This window comes from Rhinatrema bivittatum, chromosome 5, assembly GCF_901001135.1.
Source record: "Rhinatrema bivittatum chromosome 5, aRhiBiv1.1, whole genome shotgun sequence".
Classification (NCBI taxonomy): Eukaryota; Metazoa; Chordata; class Amphibia; order Gymnophiona; family Rhinatrematidae; genus Rhinatrema; species Rhinatrema bivittatum.
In genome coordinates, this window is record NC_042619.1 from 7123610 (window position 1) to 7148694 (window position 25085).

The 25085-nt window shown below is 44.1% G+C and overlaps 2 protein-coding genes across 2 annotated transcripts; both read right to left on the reverse strand.

Annotated features, from left to right (window-relative positions):
- Nucleotides 1-653: 653 nt before the first annotated feature.
- On the reverse strand, nt 654-1598 carry LOC115091614 (olfactory receptor 52K1-like). The gene has a single exon (XM_029601783.1). It carries the CDS (start codon nt 1596-1598, stop codon nt 654-656), a length of 945 nt encoding a protein of 314 aa, XP_029457643.1.
- Nucleotides 1599-19821: 18223 nt separating this feature from the next.
- LOC115091459 (olfactory receptor 52K1-like) lies at nt 19822-20787 on the reverse strand. Its single transcript, XM_029601680.1, has one exon. The coding sequence runs from the start codon at nt 20764-20766 to the stop codon at nt 19822-19824; it is 945 nt and encodes a 314-aa protein (XP_029457540.1). The 5' UTR covers nt 20767-20787.
- Nucleotides 20788-25085: the final 4298 nt, after the last annotated feature.

Below are 25085 nucleotides of genomic sequence, written 5' to 3' on the forward strand. Positions count from 1 at the left end.
TTTTCCAAAGGGCCCGGCCACGCACAGAACTCCTGATACGCGCCGAAGTGCCAGGCCTCAAGAAAGGGGCGGGCAGGGGGCGGGGAATGGGTGGGGAGGAGAGGGGTGAGGCAGGGTGCGGGCCGGGACAGCGCCATTAGCCACTGACCTGGCGAAGTGCGCTCCGGCAGCCAGTCGGCCCACAGAGTCTACTGCTGCTCCAAAGGAGCAGCAAAGTAAACTTTAAAAAATCTTATAGCTTGGAAGAGTCCTTAATTGGAGCAGACTGAGAGGGAACTGGGGAAGCCCTACTCGCGTCGCCGCACGTCGCTTTTTAAAATCCCACCCCTGCATGCACGAGTGGCGGGCCACCCGCACGTGTGCGTGCAGATGCTACAATAACTGCACACACATGACCGCCAGATTTTATTTTATAACATGTGCACGGCGATGCGCGCATGTTTTAAAATCGGCACGTCCATGTGCGCACGCCAGGAACTGCGCACGCATGGACGCGCATGTTCCTTTTAAAATCGACCCATTAATAAACTGTATGTTTTTTTGCAATGCTAACACCCCCTCCCCAGGTGGTACATATTTCCGGAGGTGGCATTACAAAGATGAGAAGTGGAGATACAGTCACAAGTTGCCTTGGGTTGAATATAGTATTGTAACTACTTGCAGCTCCAACGAAACAAGTTCAGCACTCTTTCACAAATCTGTTTTGTTTTTATGCCGTAAATGATTGGATTTATCATGGGTGGTATAAGTAGGTAGGAACTGGCCAGTAAGATGTGAACATGAGGTGCCACCTTCTGGCCAAACCTGTGAACCACAGAACTGAGGACAACAGGGACATAGAACACCAAGATGGCACAGATATGGGAGGCACAGGTGCTGAGGGCTTTGAGTCGAGCCTCGTCAGAGGCCAGTCTGAAGACAGCCCTGAGAATCAGAATGTAAGAAAATGCAATAAATATTAAATCCAACCCAACAAGAAATAAAGCAACAATTATACCGTACAGATTACTGAATGTGGTGTCGGCACATGCAAGTTTCACCACGGCCATGTGCTCACAGTACGAATGGTGAACTATATTACTTCCGCAATAGGGGAATCTTCTAGCAAGAAAGGGTAACGGAGCCACTAGGGATACTGCTCTGACTACAACAGACAGTCCTATGTTAATAATAACAGGGTTTGTTAAGATGGATGTATATCGCAGGGGATTGCAGATCGCAACATAGCGGTCGAAGGCCATGGCGAGGAGGAATCCAGATTCTATTGCCGCAAATGAATGAATAAAGAACATTTGGGTGAGACAGGAATGAAAATCAATTTCTCTGGAATTGAACCAAAAGATGGCCAGTATTTTTGGTATGATGGAAGTGGATAATACCAGATCAGTAGATGATAACATGGAGAGGAAGATGTACATAGGCTCATGCAGGCTTTCTTCAACTTTTATAATGAAGAGAAGAGTAAAATTCCCCATCAGAGCAATGATATACGCTGAACAGAAAGGGAGTGAGATCCAGTAGTGTTCTGCCTCCAGCCCAGGAATGCCGACCAACAGGAAGGTGGAAGGTTGGAAGTTGGTTGTATTGAGAACCAACATGCTGGGCTGACAATATCTTCTTCAGTTCCAAGGAAAACGTCTCTCCTCTGTAAAGAAGACCAGAAATTCTGTAAGAGATGCATACACACATACATACATACATACATACATACATACATACATGCAACAGAAGTGGAAATGAAGCAATTCTAAAAGTTAAGAGATCCTGATAAGTTCAGACTAAGCCGGACAAACTCGGGGTTTTAAATTTCCCTCCCCTCCAAATGGGTTGGTGTGGGGCCCATGGTTCAAGGGGTGTGACTTAAAAAGCTGGATAGTGTCAATATTCAGCACTATCTGGCTAACCCAGTGGTAGAAAGAAGGTAAAAAGTTATCCAGTTAGAGTTACCCAGATAACTTTAAACATAGAACATAAAAAGTGCCTGCCGTGCTGGGTCAGACCAAGGTCCATCGAGCCCAGAATTCTGTTTCCAATAGTGACCAGTCTGGGTCACAAGTACCCATCAGATCCCCAATAGTTGATTTATTTCTTGTACTCACTCCCAAGGATAGCATTGGCTTTCCTAAGTCTACCTGGCTAATAACTGTTTATGGACTTTTCCTTCAGAAACTTGTCCAATCCTCTTTTTAAATACATTGATGTGCGTGCTCATAGGCCCTTAGTCTCAGTGAAATGCTTTTGACATGTCACACAAGAAGTCATTATTCCTGTTCTCTTAAGTTTTTTATTTTTGATAATAGGAAGCCTTTAACAAGTATAACACTGTAACATGACATTTGTGTTACAACCTTGTAGTTGCTTATCTAGACAGCTGGATGCTATTAGCTAGATAAAGATAGCTGAGATACAAGGTTGTAGAATATTCCGAACTGATATGAGGTTAGTTGACATTCTATCTAAAAACAGAAAGGAGGTCAGTTAACATTCCATCTAAGATTATAGAAAATATTGTTAGAACAGACATTCTGTCTCTGGCGGAAAACTAGAAGTCCCAACTCAAAAAAATAATTACTATTGCATGCTACGAATTTATAAAAAAGATACTAACCTGACAAAGAAATTTTATTATGCAGGTAAAAGTTTCTCCGCAAAAGGTAACCCTTTAGTACTCTTTAATATAGTAAAAGCATTAACCTCATCCCATCAGAATCTAAATGTAATCATTAATAACTCTATCTGTAATCAGATAGCTGATCATTTTCAAAATAGAATACTCAAAATCTCCAAAGCACTAACCTTCCAGTCCCAAAATTTTCTAGTTCAGTACCTAGCTGTAATTGGTCTGCCTTCACACCTCTAACTAATGCTACATTGCCACAAATTCTCCATAAACACAAAATTTCAAATTCTCCTCTAAATCCTTGTCCAGGATCCCTATTTAAATCACTTGGAGAAGTAGCCCGTGATCACCTCTGCAAGTTAATTAATCAATCATAACAATCTGGAATTTTTCCTGATGTCTTAAAACAAACATCTGTTCTTCCTATACTAAAAACAAGTCTCAAAATTTCATGGCTTCAGTAACCTTCGGCCAATAGCCTCTATCACTTCTCTAGCCAAACTCATTGAATCAATCGTTTTACATCAGTTAAATTAATTTCTCTTAGAACATGACCCTTTATACCCCTGTCAACATGGCTTTCGAAAATGACATTCAACTGAGACACTACTTCTGTCGTCATTTGACATTTATCTACTTGGTTTTGATTCAAACACAGATTTCATACTGGTATTCTTATTTATCTCAGCTGCCTTTGACACTTTAGATCACCAAATTATTTTGTCCAATCTTCTTTCCATAGGAATAAATTCAACAGTACTTGAATGGTTTAAGAGCCATCTATCTAACCGTAACCGTTCAGGAGTCCCTCAAGGATCTTTGCTCTCTCCAATTCTCTTCAATGCCCTGCCCCGACACGCCCCCGACACGCCCCCAACACGCCCCCTTAAAAATCCCCTGGGACTTACGCGCGTCCCGGGGCTCTGCGTGCGCCGGCGGCCTATGCAAAATAGGCGCGCCGGTGCACGAGGGCCCTGCTCGTGTAAATCCGGGCAGATTTACGCGAGCAGGGCATTTAAAATCTGCCCGTTAGAGAATAGCCACTGCCATTAGCAACGGTAACATGAATTTTTACATTTCTTAGAAGCCTCTCATGAGGTACTTTGTCAAACGTCTTCTGAAAATCCAAGTACACTACATCTACCGGTTCACCTTTATCCACATGTTTATTAACTCCTTCAAAAAAGTGAAGCAGATTTGTGAGGCAAGACTTGCCTTGGGTAAAGCCATGCTGACTTTGTTCCATTAAACCATATCATGTCTTTCTATATGTTCTGTGATTTTGATGTTTAGAACACTTTCCACTATTTTTCCTGGTACTGAAGTCAGGCTAACCGGTCTGTAGTTTCCCGGATCGCCCCTGGAGCCATTTTTAAATATTGGGGTTACATTTGCTATCCTCCAGTCTTCAGGTACAATGGATGATTTTAATGATAGGTTACAAATTATTACTAATAGGTCTGAAATTTCATTTTTGAGTTCCTTCAGAAACCTGGGGTGTATATCATCTGGCCCAAGTGATTTACTACTCTTCAGTTTGTCAATCAGGCCTGCCACATCTTCTAGGTTCACCGTGATTTGATTCAGTCCATCTGAATCATTACCCATGAAAACCTTCTCCAGTACGGGTACCTCCCCAACATCCTCTTCAGTAAACACCGAAGCAAAGAAATCATTTAATCTTTCCGCGATGGCCTTATCTTCTCTAAGTGCCCCTTTAACCCCTCGATCATCTAATGGTCCAACTGACTCCCTCACAGGCTTTCTGCTTCAGATATATTTTAAAATGTTTTTATTGTGAGTTTTTGCCTCTACGGCCAACTTCTTTTCAAATTCTCTCTTAGCCTGTCTTATCAATGTCTTACATTTAACTTGCCAACGTTTATGCTTTATCCTAGGGGTAGATTTTAAAAACGTTTATGCTTTATCCTAGGGGTAGATTTTAAAAAAGAGCACGATCGCGTACTTTTGTTCGCGCAGCAGGCGCAAACAAAAGTACACTGGATTTTATAAGATACGCGCATAGCCACGCGTATCTTATAGGCTGCCCAAAAGCTGCCGATTTTGGGCAGCCTGCACGCGCCGAGCCGCGCAGCCTGCCTCCGTTCCCTCCGAGGCCGCTCCGAAATCAGAGCGGCCTCAGAGGGAACTTTCTTTCGCCCTCCCCTCCCTTCCCCTACCTAACCCACCCCCCCCCCCCCGGCCCTATCTAAACCCCCCCCCCCTTACCTTTGTCCCTCAATTTACGCCTGCTAGAAGCAGACATAAATCTACGCGCGCCAGCAGACTGCTGGCGTGCCATCATCCAACCCGGGGGCTGGTCCAGAGGCCTCGACCACGCCCCCGGGCTGGCGCCATGCCCCCGGCCACGCCCCCTAAATGCCGCATCCCGCCCCTGAAATGCCACGTCATTCGGCCCCGCCCCCTGACAAGCCCCCTTAAAAACCCCGGTACGCGCGTCCCGGGGCTCTGCACGCACCGGCGGCCTATGCAAAATAGGCTTGCCGGTGCGCGAGGGCCCTGCTCGCATAAATCCAGGCGGATTTACGTGAGCAGGGCATTTAAAATCCGCCCGCTATATTCTTCTGTTGGATCCTTCTTCCAATTTTTGAATGAAGATCTTTTGGCTAAAATAGCTTCTTTCACCTTCCCTTTTAACCATGCCAGTAATCGTTTTGCCTTCTTTCCACCTTTCTTAATGTGTGGAATACATCTGGACTGTGCTTCTAGAATGGTATTTTTTAACAATGACCACATCTCTTGGACATTTTTTACTCTTGTAGCTGCTCCTTTCAGTTTTTTTAAATTATTTTTCTCATTTTATCAAAGTTTCCCTTTTGAAAGTTTAGCACGAGAGCTGTGGATTTGCTTACTGTCCCCCTTCCAGTCATTAAATCAAATTTGATCATAGTATGATCACTATTGCCAAACGGCCCCACCACCGTTACTTCTCTCACCAAATCCTGGGCTCCACTGAGAATTAGATCTAAAATTGCTCCCTCTCTTGTTGGTTCCTGAACCAATTGCTCCATGAAGCCATCATTTATTCCAGATGGAACACAGTACTGGGTGTTCAAATTAATTCTTCAAAAGGTTAAATCAATGTCTGCTGGTTGGTCTAACTGTGTGAAGGTGTTTCTGAGCTCAAGTTTACTGGGCTTTAAGGTTACCACTCTGGTACTGATGACTAGGGAAATCCTCCGGGTGAGGGGATTCCCTCCAGCATTGAAAAATTCTACCCGAGTCCAACTTTTTCTCAACTTTCACCCAGCCTGCACCTGGTCCCTTAGGGTGGAAATCCCTCTATGTGTTTTTCTCCTTCTTCCTTCTCTCAGCAGGAAAGGTCTGATGTTAATTTTCAGAACTGTACTGTTACAGCCCCAGCTTCCAGGTGAGGAGGGATGGATCAAATCCTCCTCACGACAGAAAGAGGAAAATCCACTGAAAAGTCCAAAAAGGTCCTCTAGAGCAGTGGTCCCCAACCCTGTCCTGGGGGCCCACCAGCCCGTCGGGTTTTCAGGATATCCACAGTGAATATGCATGAGATAAAATTTGCATGCACTGCCTCCACAACATGCAAATTTTCTCTCATGCATATTCATTGTGGATATCCTGAAAACCCGACGGGCTGGTGGGCCCCCAGGACAGGGTTGGGGACCACTGCTCTAGAGTGAATACTCTCACTACAGCCCCTTTTCTCCTTATATGGGAGCTCACAGGTATTCAGTTGCCTGGTCTCCACATCTGGGGGAAGCCCATCACCATGGACGCTCCAGGTTCTCTCACTTCCAGTGAAAACCCTCAAATTGGATTTAAAAAAAAACCTCAACCAAGCCTCTCGCTCAGCCTAAGAGGTAGACCCCTGATGGCTGTTGCCTGGTGGGGATCCTCCTGTAAAAAAAAACTTCACTCTGAAAGAGAAAACTGAATGGGCTCCTTATTCCTCAAGAGCCAACTCAAAAGGCAACACCTGTGCTCCTCGCCCGGCTCCCTTGTCTGGGCAGGGATTTCACCTCCACCACAGACAATCAGGGGGAGGGCTATAGGGAATGGATTCTCCCTCCTGGGTGTTACCTCGAGGGCAGGGAACTAGGGCCATCTATTGGGCGGCCAGAGAGTCCCCACATTTATAATGTGGGGACTCTCTTGAAATACTATCTAGTTCTGATACAGTATTTTTTAACTTAGTCACTAGTTGTAATTTATTGCTCATGCATTTGTTATGTTGAAGTTGTGTTAGTTACACCTTGTTATATTCATGAGACACCTTTGTTGTTGATTTCTGAACTGCATTTCTGTGCTTCACTTTGTCGCCCCATCCTTTTCCCTGTTATAATGTAATTTCAATACTTTTTGTTATAATGTGAACCGGCGTGATGTACCTTTACGAACACCGGTATAAAAAAGTTAATAAATAAATAAATGAAATGAAAAGTAAAATTCCCTATCAGAGCAATGATAAACACTGAACAGAAGTGGAGCAAGATCCACAGGTGTTCTGCCTCCAGCCCAGGAAGTCCAACCAAGAGGAAGATGGAAGGTTGGATGCTGGTTGTATTGAGAACCATCATGATGTGTTGATGTCATCCTGTTTAGTCCAAGGAAAAGCTTCTTTTCTTTGTAAAGACCAGAAAGTTAATTATTCAAACACCTCAAGCAAAGATACATAATTTTGAAATACAGCTGCCTGTCCAGTTCACCATTAGATCTCTGGCATTGCTAAAAGAAGAAAACTGGGCAGACTAGATGGGTTTTCCTACAGTCCTTACCTGCTCTCCTATTCTCGCTAAGTTTTCTTACTGTGAACGCTAATGATCCCGTTGTGATTCACAAGGCTTTTCCAAACATGTCTCTCTCCTCCACTGTTTCCTCTTTGCTAAGCACTTGGATGCACTGGGAGAAGAGTTTCCTATGTTACAGGTCTGGACACGGGTTATGCCATTGCACGTATGGAGATCAATATGCTGAGGCATTTACTCACAGGTTATCTGGCTAAATGCTGACTTTGAACATCTTGGTCATTTATCTGGATAAATTATAGGCAAATAACTCATTATCCATCTAAAATTTAGCTTGAAAACATTCCAAGGGAAGTCCAGGACAGAGAAAAGTTAACAGGGAAAATTTATCCAGCTAACTCCAAAATTCAGTTTGTTGGATAACTTATTCCGCTAACTCTTGTTGTGCCGAAGGACAGTGCTAAGGTTAGCTGGATAATGTTCAGAGAGCGACTATATTCAGCGGCGTCCCCTGCGACACTGACCGATGTCTGGGGCAGGGCACAATATGTGTGAGCAGCTGACGACGGTAGGGCAGGGAAGGAAATGGTAGAGGATGAGGCTGGCAAGGGGAACGGAGAATCGGACAGAGAAGGAACGTTTCAGGGAGAGGGAGGGGGAAAGGAAACAGGCAGGGGATGTAGGGAACCCAGGGAAAGGGAGCAGCCGTAGGACAGCCCAGAACTTAAAGCATAAGCGAACCGGGGGGGAAAAAAAACCCCTTTTTCCTGCAGCTTGCATCCTAACGGCAGTTGCCGCCCACCCATCCCGTCCTCAGGAGGGTTAGGGAAGGAATTTAGGAAGTCACAGCACAAGCGGGGCGGCCGGATGATAAGAAAGGGCGAAGCAGAGGAGCCCACAATGGAAGTTAATCCCAAAAAGCGACCGGGGTAAAGTTACTTCAGTGCGCCGGCACCTCCCACGCTTCAATGGCGAGGGAAAAACCGCGAAGACGGCAGGAAGCAAGTCGGGGGCCCCCGGCCACGTCACGTGCTAAGTAGCCACCAACGGTTGGGGCTACGATGGCCGGGTTTTCAATAAAGATTAGGAGGTGGCGAAGTCGCCGCTGAAGCAGAGCAAGCCTGGTCACCCTGCACGCTCGATAGTCGGGCAAAGTTATGCGTTTATGAGGTTTGCAATCTATCAAAATGCAATGTTTTAATAGTTAATGCTCTGTGTAATCTGAATGTTTCATGGAAGCTTGTGCTGTAGCCGTAATTATCCACATAAAGATGTTGTGCTGTTACCTGAGGCTTGGGTTATTCATTTAAAAATACTGCAAGATATACAAATTCGCTTTCGGTAGGGAGGAAGCTTGCACCTTCACATACTGTGTGAACTCTACCACTGAATATCCCTCCAAAATTAACCAGATAGGTTTGTGCGGCTAACTTTGCAATTCAGCCAGTGACTGAAAGTGACCCCCTTGTGTTTTCATTGTGTGATCATTGCCTCAAGCCTTTTGGAGACGTTTACCCCATAATACTTCTAACCTGCCCTGTCTCCGGCACGCTCACCCCCTCTCTTTCCAGTCCGCCGGAGTCTCCAGCCTTGCATCTGAGTCTCCAGTGCCCCAGCAAACCCTCCTGCAAATCTCCGGCACAGCTCTGCAGGCCCTTGAAGGTTCTGAAATAAACCCCGCAAAGCTGCCGCTGCCCCTACTGCCACCTCCCGCCAGAAGGACAGGACAAGAGGAAACAGAGGAAATACATTCAAAATCAATTTTGGCCACCCAAATCCCTCTCCCTGGTGCAACAATATTGTTGCATTTTCCAGGTGGGGATTTTTGTTACTAACCAGCAGCTGAGAAAAGTGAAAACATGAATTCTCTTTGGGCCAGAAAGAGCAGTACAGAACCCGGGGTACTTGAAGGGGGTCTTAAGTCGGACACAGATGGTGCAGTTAAAGTTACCATCTCTCCAGAGCTGGGAGTCAATGCTAGCAGGCACTCCTGAGAGGTCAACACTGGCCTGGGAGTGGATCTGCAATCTTCAAATGTGTTTAATTTCTAAATTGTGGAAACAAACAACAGCTTTTTTACCTGTTTTTCATGAGTAGTGGGATAATGCCATTATAAACCAGGCAGAACTCCGATAGTTTATTTTGCTATGAAAAAAAATATAAATGCACAAACACCGTGCCTCACCCACATTTATCTTAGAAATGTCCTTCCTTGACGCCACGCTTCCTCTCTTGCTGCTGTCTACCAACTTTAATGGGGCTCTGAGTCACATCATGATGAGCAGAGTGGCATCCACCAACCCCCAGAGATTTATAGTGGTGGGGTGCGTAGTAGGACAGGCTTCAGCGGTAAAATGAAATCAGAACCAAAAGGGGAGATGCTAATCAAATGCTTTTATTGTCAACTGAATTCTGTAAAACGCTTTTCCCAGGGCCTGCCGCCTTCACACCACAAACAAATTACTCACCTTCGGGGTGGAGGGCTGGAGAGAGCGATACCCCCGCATGCTGGAAGCGACTTCTCAGCTGCTGGGATGGCAGTGCTGGAATATTTATAACAGTTTCAGGATTCCCCCAGGGGACCCTCCCATAATCAGGGAATATTCTTACCTGCCTCCTGCCAGATCTGCAGAGGGCTGGGAAGTTTAGGATCCCGAAGGGAAGATTCAGATCTCAAAAAATGAAGCAGCAGAACTAGGACAGGAGCAGGGGAGGGTGAGAAAGCGATAACGGGGATGGAAGGAAGGTCAAACAGGTTAAGAGTTCTTCAGCCTGGCTGAGAGGGGATCTGATAGGAGTCTATAAAATCATGACTGGGGTGGGACGGGTAAATAAAGGAGGGTTATTTACCCTTTCATCTAATACTAAAACAAGGGGGCACTCCATGATACAACCGGCAGGTTTAATGCAAATCATAAAAAGCACTTTATCACTCGGCGCACTGTCAAACAGTGGGATCCGTTGCCAGAGGACGTGGTCAAGGCGACGAGCACAGCGGGGTTTAAAAGAGGTTTGCACAAGTTCCTGGAGGAAAAGTCCATAACACATTATCAGCCAGGCAGATGAAAGAAAGTTATTGCTATCCCTGGGGTGAATAACAGGGTCTGCTTTACGGGATCTGCTGAGTATCGCAACGTGGTCCTGGACTGGCCACTGTGGGAAACAGGGTGCTGCTGGGCTCGATAGACCTTGCTCTGGCCCAGCATGGCAATTCTTATGATTTTTGCTTTTGTGATTTAATTTTTGAGTGCTGGTGTTATTTGTATTGGTGGAGATGAAATCTTTTTATGTACATGGCCTTGCACAATCCTCTTTTGCACCAGGAAGGGGGTTTAAAATGCTTTCACATAAATAAATAATAAATAAATAAGGTTGCTGCAATATTGACAGGGCAATATTGACAGGGCACTTATCGGCCGTTGTTGTAAGGTGCGCTTCACATCTTAACGTGCGGTTCTGCGCACAGCTTCACTCTCACACCTAACAAAGAGTTTAGCATCCCAAATATGTGCACCTAAACATGAATAAAACAGTGTGCACAGCTTCGCCCTCCTCCATGCAAATCCCATGTTAACGAAGGCATCGGTTATCACTCCCCGCTGCAGAGAGGGAGGCGTTCCCACTTAATGCTGGAAACTTAACTCTTGGTCAGAGGTGGAGTAAGGTTTCCGGGGCTCGTGTTAGTCTGCGGAGCTCGGGTCCTTTACCTGGGATCTACGCACAGAAAACACAGTTTGTGCACATCAGTCATCTTTCATATGTGCTAAGCATGTCTTTATGTTCACGTTTTTATGGTAGAGCGCTTTGTTTAACTCCCAGTGCATTAGCTTACTGCATCAGGCATTAACCTTTTTTTTAGCACAGGTGTAAATAAATCGTGCACATGAAGCTCAACGCACATTGCTCGCTCACCTCTTACGGTATCGGGCTCTCAGTGAGTGGATAGCAGGACTCTGAGCGGGCAAGGGGCGGGACATTCTGAGTCCTGCACAAGATGTACAAACAAAGGAGAGCATTTCCCGTGAGTTGATATCGTTATAACCAACTCTATCCTACGGTATTCCAGTACTGACACCCCCAGAAAGCTCTGCCAATGCACCTCACTCCTGCCCTGCTGCGGTCCATCTTACTATGGTACCGATCCCCCATAAAGCTCTGGCAAGTCACCTCAGTCCCACCCTGCAGTACCCCCCTGCTACACCGATACTATGGTCAACCATAGAGGCAAAAACTAATAAAAAAAAATGTTTTTAAAATATATCCGAAGCAAAAAACCAGTGAGGGAGTCGATTGGACCGTTAGATGACCGAGGGTTTAAAGGGGCTCTTAGGGAAGATAAGGCCATTGCAGAAAGACTAAATGAATTCTTTGCTTCTGTGTTTACTAATGAGGATGTTGGGGAGATACCAGTTCCGGAGATGGTTTTCAAGGGTGAGGAGTCAGATGAACTGAACCAAATCACTGTGAACCTGGAGGATGTAGTAGGCCAGATTGACAAACTAAAGAGTAGCAAATCACCCAGGGTTCTGAAGAAACTAAAAAATGAAATTTCAGATCTATTAGTTAAAATTTGTTACCTAACATTAAAATCATCCATTGTATGTGAAGCCTGGAGGGTAGCCAATGTAACCCCAATATTTAAACAGGACTCCAAGGGCGATCCAGGAAACTATAGATCAGTGAGCCTGACTTCAGTGGCAGGAAAAATAGTGGAAACTATTCTAAAGATCAAAATCATAGAGCATATAGAAAGACATTTATTTATTTATTTAAAGGTTTTTATATACCGATGTTCATGTACTAGTACATATCACGTTGGTTTACATGGAACCAAAGTTGGAAATTACATCGAACAAGTGGGTACAAATAACAAGGCTAACTTCGTAAGACTAATAGATAAAGAAGAGAACAAGACTTAAAAAACTATTACAAATTACAAATAACCGTCAAGAAACTTAGTTTACATCAGACTTAATAAGCATGAGTGCAGCATAACGAACATCTAACAAGGTGAAATCATGAGTTAAATTATGTGATTAAATGGTTACGGCATCAGACATCTAGCGTATTGGAGTATGACATGTGTGAATCTAGCTCTGAATCAAGGCTCGGGGAGAGACCTTTAAGTGAAGGCTTTAGTGAAGAGCCAAGTTTTGAGCTTCTTTTTGAACGTTCGACTACAAGTTTGTAGATGAAGGTCCATGGGGAGGGCATTCCAGTGAAAAGGGCTGGCAGTCGAGAATGCACGTTTCTTGAGCAATGTCTTGGCTGGAGGTGCATATAAGGTGCCTAAGTAGCTGGTTCTGATTGGTCTGGATGAAGCGTGAGGACGAAGTGGGCAGCTTAGCTCTAGCGAAGTTTGGGAATGAATGGTTTTGTGAGTTATGGTTAGAACTTTGAATATGATTCTAGATTTGATAGGGAGCCAATATAGGTTTTTTAGTATAGGTGTGATGTGTTCTCCTCTACTAGAATTGGTTAGAATCCTGGCAGCCGAGTTCTGCATCATTTGTAGTGGTTTAGTGGTGATGGCTGGAAGGCCAATTAGCAGAGAGTTGCAGTAAGCTATTTTTGAAAAAAGAATTGTTTGGAGGACTGTTCTAAAGTCCTGAAAATGGAGAAGAGGTTTAGACATGGTTTAATGGAACACAGTCATAAGAACATAAGAACATGCCAAACTGGGTCAGACCAAGGGCCCATCAAGCCCAGCATCCTGTTTCCAACAGTGGCCAATCCAGGCCATAAGAACCTGGCAAGTACCCAAAAACTAAGTCTATTCCATGTTACCATTGCTAATGGCAGTGGCTATTTTCTAAGTGAACTTAATAGCAGGTAATGGACTTCTCCTCCAAGAACTTATCCAATCCTTTTTTAAACACAGCTATACTAACTGCACTAACCACATCCTCTGGCAACAAATTCCAGAGTTTAATTTTACGTTGAGTGAAAAAGAACTTTCTCTGATTAGTTTTGAATGTGCCCCATGCTAACTTCATGGAGTGCCCCCTAGTCTTTCTACCATCCGAAAGAGTAAATAACCGATTCACATCTACCCGTTCTAGACCTCTCATAATTTTAAACACCTCTATCATATCCCCCTCAAGCTGAAAAGTTCTAACCTCTTTAATCTTTCAGACTAAACAGGAAGTCTCCCTTTAAGAGAAACATGGATTTATCCAAGAGAAGTCTTGCCTCAGAAATCTGCTTCATTTTTTTGAAGGAGTTAATAAACATGTGGATAAAGGTGAACCGGTAGATGTAGTGTATTTGGATTTTCAAAAGGCTCAAGCAGCTGCTGTAGTGGACCTGGACTCAGAGGCAAGAAGGATTGGGCAACAGATCTGAGCTGGATAAGGGTCTCAAGAAAATCTCCTCTGATACCTATCTCCCCTGCTCAAATGACATCACATCAGAAAGATCAAGCTTACTCCACAAATATGTTCACACAACAAACTTTTATTGTCTGGTAGTAGCAGCCATACAGAGTAGAGATAAATATATAACACTGATTAGATCATGGGTCATAGGCTTGCTCAGTTAAGCTGAGGTGGTTATTAGGGATGTGAATCGTGTCCTCGATCGTCTTAACGATCGATTTCGGCTGGGAGGGGGAGGGAATCGTATTGTTGCCGTTTGGGGGGGTAAAATATCGTGAAAAATCGTGAAAAATCGTTAAAAAATCGAAAAATCGAAAAACCGGCACATTAAAACCCCCTAAAACCCACCCCCAACCCTTTAAATTAAATCCCCCACCCCCAAATAACTTAAATAACCTGCGGGTCCAGCGGCGGTCCGGAACGGCAGCGGTCCGGAACGGGCTCCTGCTCCTGCATCTTGTCGTCTTCGGCCGGCGCCATTTTCCAAAATGGCGCCGAAAAATGGCGGCGGCCATAGACGAAAAAGATTGGACGGCAGGAGGTCCTTCCGGACCCCCGCTGGACTTTTGGCAAGTCTCGTGGGGGTCAGGAGGCCCCCCACAAGCTGGCCAAAAGTTCCTGGAGGTCCAGCGGGGGTCAGGGAGCGATTTCCCGCCGCGAATCGTTTTCGTACGGAAAATGGCGCCGGCCATACGCGTATGGCCGGCGCCATTTTCCGTACGGAAAATGGCGCCGGCAGGAGATCGACTGCAGGAGGTCGTTCAGCGAGGCCCTCGCTGAACGACCTCCTGCAGTCGATCTCCTGCCGGCGCCATTTTCCGTACGGAAAATGGCGCCGGCCATACGCGTATGGCCGGCGCCATTTTCCGTACGAAAACGATTCGCGGCGGGAAATCGCTCCCTGACCCCCGCTGGACCTCCAGGAACTTTTGGCCAGCTTGTGGGGGGCCTCCTGACCCCCACGAGACTTGCCAAAAGTCCAGCGGGGGTCCGGAAGGACCTCCTGCCGTCCAATCTTTTTCGTCTATGGCCGCCGCCATTTTTCGGCGCCATTTTGGAAAATGGCGCCGGCCGAAGACGACAAGATGCAGGAGCAGGAGCCCGTTCCGGACCGCTGCCGTTCCGGACCGCCGCTGGACCCGCAGGTTATTTAAGTTATTTGGGGGGGGTTCGGGAGGGTGGGGGATTTAATTTAAAGGGTCGGGGGTGGGTTTTAGGGGGTTTTAGTGTGCCGGCTCACGATTCTAACGATTTATAACGATAAATCGTTAGAATCTGTATTGTATTGTGTTCCATAACGGTTTAAGACGATATTAAAATTATCGGACGATAATTTTAATCGTCCTAAAACGATTCACATCCCTAGTGGTTATAGAACATTGTAGGAAAAATGAAAATTACTAAGTCACAACAAACTGTAAACATCTTCTCCCAGGCTAGGAGAAATAAGTTACATCACATTTGTCATCATTCCTTAAACTCCCTTGATTCACCAATACACCCGGTGAATATAGCTTTTCTTCACTAACTCCTCTAGTTCCTTTTTCCTCTAAGAGATTCTGTGTGGCGCCATAAGTGCCATTTATAAACTCCTCACTACTCACTATTGGACTCTGCTTTATGTCGAAATCCATGTGTCCACAGCTCCCATTAAGCAGCTAGACAGACACATTGCTCAGTGTCCCTGACTCCCACTCTTCTGAGGATCTCTAACTTCCACTCCAAAACCTCCCACCCATGTGGCCCCCCCACTCTCCTTTTCCTCTTGGGACTCCCAACTCAATCCCCTTGACTCCTTGGTATTTCCACTTGAGGATAAACACCTCATGACTTGGGAATTTCCCCTTGAAGGGGATAACCTCTGCAGGCCCTCTCAAGTGAGAGGTCACCCCCGGGCCAAGCCCACTCCCTGGGTGAGTTCTCTCCCACTTCCAAATCCATCTTGAACTCCCCACCCCCCACCATCAAATTGTCATCTAGTCTTTTCATGCTACATGAAATGCTCCCTATTCAGGGCCTCGTTCCTCGTTTCTCTTAAAGGGAGACTTCCTGTTTAGTACATCAATCACTCTCCCAATTAACACACAGTGCAAAAGTACCGTGTCATTTTACCAGCATGAAGCCATCTAGTGGTCGTCCACAGTACCACGTTTTCCACATAACAATCAGAAGGAAAAGCAACTGTGGATATTCCCCCGTATGTTCACAAGCATCCAAGTGGAAAACAAGCAGCTTCCCCCACCCAGTATTACTCCACGGTTTCTTAAGTGACGGAAAAGGGCTTTCCTGGTGGGAAACTCATCACAATTAATTATTTTACATTCCTTGGTTTGAGACCTCACTAGAAATAGCCAGGAAAATATGTTTATTATGAAATATTCCTTTCCAGAATTCCTTTCCAAAGATAAATTGTACAGATGAACTCAGTATACCACTCAGTATTCCACTTCCTACACAATAATGTCAGTGTAATAAGATGAGGATCCATTGGCTGAGAGATTACATTGCAAAGTCCATGAAATAACATGAGCGGTATTCCCAGGGATAGCTCTGAACAAATATACAGATATATGAGATGCAAGGGGCTGATGAGTGTCCAGGATCCATTTTATTTATTTATTTGAAATATTTAGATTCCGCACATACCAAATATCTGTGCTAAGCAGATTACAACTTCATTAAAATACAACAATGTAAATGGTACAGGCTTCAAAGTTACAATTAAAATAAAATACGAAAAATAAATGACTTAACCTCAAGCAGACAAAAATACTTTAGAACCTTCATGAAAACTGGCTGAAACAGATAAGCTTTTAGCTCTTTCCGAAAGGTTTTTATATTGTCTAAGATTCGTAGTTGCTCGGGAAGTTTGTTCCATAGGACAGGGGCAACAACAAAAAAAAGCACAAGAACCGGTTGCTTGCAACTGAGCAGTTTTTAGTGAAGGAACTTTTAAGAGGATTGCATCTTTCTAGTAAATCAGCCAAGTAAGTAGGGCTTTTTTGTTTAAGTATTTTGAATGTTAGGACTAAAATGTTAAACTCCAAACATGATTGCACCAGAAGCCAGTGCGAGCCTTGCAAAAGGGGAGTGATACGATCCCAGCGAAGATCTCCCATTACTAAACGGGCAGCCCAGCTTTGCCAAACCTGAAGAACCCTTAAAGAAGTAAGGGGGATGGCCAAGATAAAGAGAGCTGTAATAAACAGTTACACTTAAAATAAAGGCTCGAACAACCGCTCAGAAGTCACTTTGATTGAGGATCATTTCTAATGACGCAACAAGTGTAATTAAAAAAAAAACGCAGCTTTGAGATTCTGTTGTATTTGAAATTTGAAAGTTAGCTGGGAACGAATCAAGAAACCCAAGTTTCATAAAAGGGATTTTAAGAATTTTTAAAAAGAATTGAAAGCATGGTCTTTAAAACGGTATTCGAAATTACATAAATATGTGGAGTTCAATAGACGATGGGACCATCTGAAGAATAAGAATAAATTTGTATTGCGGACCTGAATGCTAACTCTTTTGTCTCTGACCATAAATTATTCTCTTGTAAACTTGTAAACTTATTCTCTTTGGAGAATAAGTTTACAAGTTATTTTGCTTAATGTTTTTATTATTTTAGATACCCATGTATTAGTTGCTTTTATTATTTTATGCATGTTTATCTTGTAAAACAGCTGTGATTTGAATATGGAACAGCGGTATATAAATAAATACATAAATAGGTAAGTAAAAGATAGACTGGAAGCCTTGGGGCAGATATAAAACTGCGAATCAGCTAGTTAAGTTAGCGGGATAGCTATCCGGCTAACTTATCGGGGATATTCAGTGGCGTGGCCATGCTGCAGACTATCCCCAGCTGTCTTAAAGTTAGCCAGATAAGTATATCCAGCCAACATCAGGAAAGCCCTTCAGCGCGACCAGAGTAAATCAAACTAGTTAAGCAGCTAACTCCAAATATCAGAGTTAGCCTCATAACTCTGCTCCGCCCAGAAACCCCTCCCACCCACCCCTGGAATGCCCCCAACTTATGCAGCTAAATTCATGATGTGTCTAGAATTTAGCCACATACAGCTTTGAATATAGCCGGGTAGCCATTTAGACGGGTAACTTTTCAGTTACCCGTCTAAATGGCTTTTGAATATTAACCTCATTATGTACAACCAAACAATCTGAAAGTCTGGAGAAATCTGAAGAATCTCTGTTTTGCCAAGGTTTTTAATATTAAGTGGTTTTGATTCATTCAGGGATTAACTAATGACAGGATCTCAGAAACGGTGCCAATTCTTGTATATAAATCATTTCTGACAGGAAAAACAAAAAATGTTAAATTCTATTGCGAGACTATCTAATAAAGAACACAAAGATCTTAGGTAGATATTTAAAAAGTGCCGAGGTTAGTACGAACCCTGAGGAATCCCTGATGAAATGGAAAACCATTCAGAAGGAATGTCAGAATGAACGTGTTGCTCCCTCATCTCTAAATATGACTCAAGCCATTGAAGAACATTCCTCCGGTTCCTATGGATTTTAAACAGCCTAGCAATATAGAAAGACATACTGAGTCAAACCTAAGGAGACGGCTAAAACTGCGTTCCCTTGACCAAGTTCCTGCAAGTAAAAGAGCCTCTGTGCTAGGGTTTTCCTGAAACCCACATTGATAAGCGAGCCACATGTTATCATCTTTAATGATTTCAGAAAACTGAGCAGAGACTCCTTTTTCTAAATAATTTGTCTACTTTAGTCAGGATAGAAATTGGACGGAAGCTTGAAGGCCCATCCTGAAAAAGATTAATAATTGAGTTTAGAATATTCAGAAATTCGGTTTTATGGAAAAAAATCATGGACAAAGGTCAGGGATCGAAGACACAGTAGGAATTTTTTTTAGACAACCATAAAAGTTTCAATTTCAGAAACCCCTACATTTTCAAATTCTTTCCAAGGCAACCTCTTTAGTGTATCTGAGGCAACACCATGGACAGGTGTAGTGGCAGAAAAATTGGACAAAAGCTGTATTTGGTGCGATACTTGGTCAGTTTTTTGGATTAGGCGATCGGTACAATCTTGAGGATCAGGTTGAAGCTGGAGCCTATTTTCTCTCTAGAGAGGTCTGTAATAGCAATGTTTAATATCCCTCTCGGCTAGATTCAGAAAGGGCCCTAGATTGAGGTCTGGCATTCTTAAAAGCCAGCTGGGAACCTTAAGGAGTCCTTCTCCAGTTTCTTTCTGCTCCACTCATTTTCCTCGCTAAGGGGAACATTAAATTATTGACAGATTTTTGTACTTTCAGGACCAATAGTCTCTTTCTGTGCTATAAAAAAATGAAGAATTTAAGTTATTCAAGGAGGTAAAATCAATGGAACTTTTAATATGAACTCACTCCTTTTTTAATAAATTAGGTTCTAAGGGTCTACATACATTTTGATGGTATATCAATTTTAAGTTTCACATTTTAAGTTTCACAATTTTAAGTTTCACATTCTTCCATTATGTTATAAGTTATTTTACCCATGTATTCTGCTCCAAGTTTTTGAATTTTTTACCCATGTACTCTGTTCCAAGTTGTTAAGTCCCTGTTCTATGTAACTTGCATTCTTCATGCATGTCTTTTTCAGTTATAATGTAAACCGAGCTGATATGCAATTCTGCATGAAGCCCGGTATATAAAAATGTTAAATAAATAAATAAATATCAATAACCCAGAGGACAATTCAGCTGTAGTAATGATTAATCTGGGTGATGGAGAGAGGAAGCAGATGGGACAGGGTTTCCCAAACCTGCCCTGGAGATCACATAGCCAGTTGGGTTATCAACACTGAATCTGCATGAGATGCAATTGCATACAATAGAAACCCAGAGTATTCAAATAGATCTCATGTATATTCATTGTGGATATAATGAAAATCTGACTGTCTGTGGGGTCCCTGGGACAAACTTGGGAAGCCCTGACATAGGTGATATGAATTGAGGAAGGAGATGTACAATTTCAGGATTCTCCTTATGTCCCATTATAAGCTCTTCTTTCAAATGGGCAAAGTGGAGACAAGCTTGCAGTTATCTAGAGTTAGATGGAAATTGATAACTACTTGCTCTTATTATGGAAGAGCTTCAGCACCCTTTCACGAATCTGCTTAGTTTTCACCCCATAAACAATTGGGTTCACCATAGGTGGAAGAAGGAGGTAAGAGTTGGCCAGTAAAATGTGAATGTGAGGAGCCACGCTCTGTCCAAACCTGTGAACCACAGAACTGAGAACAACAGGAACATAGAACACCAAGATAGCACAGATATGAGAAGCACAGGTGCTAAGGGCTTTGAAGCGAGCCTCTTTGGAGGCTAGTCTAAAGACAGCCCTGAGAATCATAATATAAGACAATACAATAAACATTAAATCCACCCCAACAATAAACAAAGCAACAATTATACCATAGATATTGTTGAATGTGGTATCGGCACAGGCTAGTTTCACCACGGCCATGTGCTCGCAGTATGAATGGTGAACTATATTACTTCTGCAGTAGGGGAACCTCTTAACAAGAAAGGGTAATGGAGTCATTAAAGCGACTGCTCTGATTAAGGCAGCCACAGCTATTTGTATGATAACCTGGTTTGTTAAGATGGTTGTATATCTCAGGGGGTTGCAGATCGCAACATAGCGGTCAAAGGACATAGCCAGAAGAAGCGCAGATTCCATGATGGCAAATGAATGTAGAAAGAACATTTGGGTGAGGCAGGCATGAAAATTAATTTCTCTGGAATTGAACCAAAAAATGGCCAACAACTTTGGCGTGGTGGAAGTGGATAACACAAGATCAGTGACTGATAATATGGAGAGGAAGATGTACATAGGCTCGTGCAGGCTTACTTCTACTTTTATAATGAAGAGAAGAGTAAAATTCCCCATCAGAGCGATGATATACGCTGAACAGAAGGGGAGTGAGATCCAGTAGTGTTCTGCCTCCAGCCCAGGAATGCCGACCAACAGGAAGGTGGAAGGTTGGACGCTGGTTGTATTGAGAACCAACATGTTGATGATTTCTTGTTTTGTCCAAAGAAATGCTTCTTTCCTTTGTAAAGAAGACCAGAAAGTTAATGATTCAAGTACCTAAGCAAAGTTGTATAAATACACCACAGAGTTTGGCAGTCAAATTCAGTTCTAGTTCTCCGGTATTGCAAAAGAAAGAAATCTGGGCAAACTACATGGGTCTTTCAGTCCTTATCTGCTGTCATATTCTCTATTAGGTGGATGCATTGACCAGCCTTGCAGTGAAGGTGATGGAGACATGGACAGTATCTGGATTTAAGAAAGCCCGGGACGAGCCCAGGGATCTCAGAGGGGATGGTAGGGTTGAGGACTTGTGTGGTAGGCTGTGTGATCTTCCTCTGCCATTAGATTTCTGTTCCTGTGTTTCAGGTCCCTGCTGTGATTGCATCTTGCTGTTTATTTATATGTGTAAGGCATCTCAGCCTTTCTTACAAGACTGAGTGATGTACAGCACTTAACCCGGGGAACGTTCCAGTGACTGGGAGACTGAGGAAGCTGCGAGTCAGTCAGTGAACCGTGGGGGGCACTAGTCCTGTAGGGGGATGAGTTTCTGGGTGGATGTGCACGAAGCCCAGAGCAGCATACGCACACATGTTTATTACTCCTGCTTGTCGGCAGGTAGATGTAAGTGCAGGCTTTCAACAATCACAAGTACAAGAGTCAAAGCTTCCCTGCCCTGACACTGACTCCCCCCCCCCCAAAAAAAAAATGCCTCGTTCTAGTACAGGCGGAATTGCTTCAGTGCACGTGTTACACGCGCAATCCCGCAGAGCACTTTTCAAATGCCCATTTACGTGCATCAAACCGAGCTTATGAGTGTAAATCCTTTAAAAAAAAAAATTCAACCCGTTGTTTACATTGCCTCAAGTCTTTGGAATAAGTGATGATTAAATTTAAATAAATGAATAAATATACAAAGCCAGCCCCCACTGCTTCTACCTGCCATGTCTTCAGCAGTAAAAATTAAATCAGAGCTCAACAGGGGGAGATGCTAATCAAATGCTTTTATTGTCAACTGAATTCTGTAAAACAAAATTACTCACATTCGGGGTGGAGGGCTGGAGAGAGCGATTCCCCCGCATGCTGGAAGCGACTCCTCAGCTGCTGGGATGGCAGTGCTGGAATATTTATAACAGTTTCAGGAGCCCCCCAGGGGACCCTCGCAATATCAGGGAATATTCTTACCTGCCTCCTGCCAGATCTGCAGAGGGCTGGGCTGCAGGGATGTGCCAGACCTGTGCAGGTCACTTCTGCTGCAATATTGCAGGCGCGTTTACGGGCTGATGTAATAAGGTGCGTTTGCTCGTGCGCACGCGAGTTAATAAATGTGCAGAAAACGTGAGTAAAACTCTGCGTGCAGCTGGGCGAGCCTCCATCTAAATCCTACGTCAGTGATTACTCCCCGCCGCAGAGAGGTGAGCTGGCTTAGGGCACACTCCCTCTCTTTAGAAAATGCTTTTTTATTCAGCAGAGGATACAGCACTGGCGAGCAATCTGCACATAAAGCAAGAAATATACATTTCCAATGAACACTGATTAACTTGGAACTATCACAATCTTTAGAAAATCGTCTGAACTAGGCCAAGCTGCCTCTGGTTCTTCACTCTGCCACATTATTCACTTCTCTCCCCACCCCACCCGGAAACGTCAATCCCCCATACAACACCCCCCCACTCCAGACCTTCCCCAGAACTGAGACTCTCACACACAAGGCTCTAGCAATGGACCTGTCAGATAGAGACTGAAATGCTGGACAGGTCTGTGGTGCACCCTTCAGCTTCGGCCTTTCAATGGATCAATGACAGCCGGAAGCCATGTCACCTGTGGAGGGGGAACCTCTGCCTGGGGGGATGTGCGGCTGCAGGCTGCGTAAAAACATGGAATATGACCACAGATAAAGAGCCTGCGGTCAATCTTGTCTGCCCATCCCCATCTCCAGGCCGGCTGCATAGCCGCTTCCTCTCCCCCGAGATCCTCTGTGCTTGTCTCCCATGCTTTCTGCAGTCCTGATGCCACCTCCACAGGGAGGCCGTACCAAGCTCCTTCCACCCTTTCCTGGGGGGCATTGAGTACCCACTGGGTGCTTGCTGCCCAGGCTGGGTCAGGAGGACTGGTCTGCGTTGTGGAAAAGGCCGGCTGCTATAGACCAGATGTGGCTTTTATTCCTGCTTTGCTCCTGCCGTGGCCTAGGTGGCAGGTGGGGTCCGCGGCAGGAACAGAAGAAGTCGGGGCAACTGAAGCAGATGGCGGGAGGCATTGAAAAGAGGCCCCGCTGCCGCCTGAGAACTGCAGGAGCCCTGTTAGCTCGCTCCCATGGCTGTGCTGAGTGCTGGGGACTCAGCGTGTCAAGGCGGCAGGGGGGGGCCACGCAGGGACAGGGAAGGAGTCAGCACAGGCTCCTTCTCCAGACCCCACCCTCTGCCAACAGAGGGTGGGGCCACTCCGGGACCTGGAAGTGAGAGCTGAAGACTTCCCCGACCCCACTGCCTTGAGAAGCTGATTTTGCTGCATCTACGGACACAGTCAGCCTCGGAGCAGGGGAGTGCCAGCTGATCTGGAGCAGAAAACTGGAACTTCTCTGGTCTGTCAGCTGGTGGCCTCCCTTTAACGTACGAGCCATTTGGCAATCTTAAGCCTCAGGAAGACTTCAGCACGATACTTCATCTAGAGCTGGGAAACATCTAATGGCATTTGGAACTGATGTGAAAATGTGAAGGAAGCCCCAGAGTGGAAGGATTTTTCTAGGACTCTTCTTTCACAGAGGTTTGTAAGGTGAATTTCTGGTTGCAGAGATACTGCTTGGTGCTGGAACAGCCATGGCCTGGCCTGGACTCAGAAGGGCTCTGCACAACATCCTAGAAAGCAGTGGTGAACGTCCCATTTGCAGATGGCCATATATATATGTATATATATGTATATATACATATATATATATATGACTGCAATTAAAATTGAAATATATTGCTCTAGATTCAAAATTTTATGGAAAACATTTAGAAAAATTTGAAAAAACAACTAAAAAATTAAATTCTAAAAAAGTACAATAAAAAATAGAGTTTCAAAGTTGAGTGTAAATGATGAGAAGTCCGGACAATCCCTGTTTCATATTTGACAGGGTTTTGTCGCCAGGCTTGCCGATACGGTCAATTTTAGTTTAAAAAATGTTTTTGAGCACAGCCTTGTGGTACAATTGTTCTTTTTTCTTTTTTCCTTGTTGTTGTGGTGATTTATTGAATGGAAAATAATTAGCTCTTTTTTGGTGATATATATATATATATACATACATATATATATATATATATATATATATATATATATATATATACATATATATATATACATATATATATGTATATATATATATATACATACTAAAATATAAGACCCAATATCTACAACATGATACTTAATACAGAAAATCAATACATGTTAGATATAGAGATGATGAAGATGATAGAGTGTACCTTCATACGATGCAAACCTATAAGGTTCTGCTATCGTGTCTGTGAGCCACAAACCGGCTTCTAATCATTAGGTACCTCTATAGAATGGTTAAATTTTGTTATAATCCACGAGTATTGCACTTATCTCATGCTCCCACAGTCCGTCTCGAACCGCCGACACCGGGGTGTTTCGGAGCGAAGCTCCTTCTTCAAGGGCAGTGCTTGTGCTGGGAGAGACTGCTAAGACATTGTGGAGATCTACATAACATAAAAAACATACCATAGCATTCATCCTTAAATTATTGACTGTTTGTGTCACTTAATGCGGTCACTGTGAAGCTGGAAAGATACATACTTGCAATCGCGGCAGTTTCTGTGTTGTGGACTTGACGTTAGTAGTGCGATCAGTAATGCTCCGCTGTAAAATGCATATAAGAAGGACACTTTTTGACGCTGTATTATTGTTGGGGACAATGCTGCCTTGTAAATGGTAGAAAAGATAAAGCCGGCATATCTCGACATGCGATACTTACTATATTTTTTGACGGCTGTCTCTGAGCGGCTCCTTTTACTAACGCGGGAAGCCGCTCTGATGCCGCCATATTTAAAGGGGGTTCCTCCGAATCAAAATCGTGACGTTTGGGGCGGTGCTTCTGACGTCAGAGCTCCAGTTACATTATTGTTGTGGCTGAATCAAATCATTGTGAGCCACTCTATTTTATCATTGAGCCCATCTGGTTCCAAGGTATTGAGGCGATGTATCCATTCATTTTCTTTTCTGTTGAGGATATTAACACGATCCCCGCCTCTCCACGATGCGCGGACGTGCTCCAGTACAGACCATTTCAAATCTCCAAA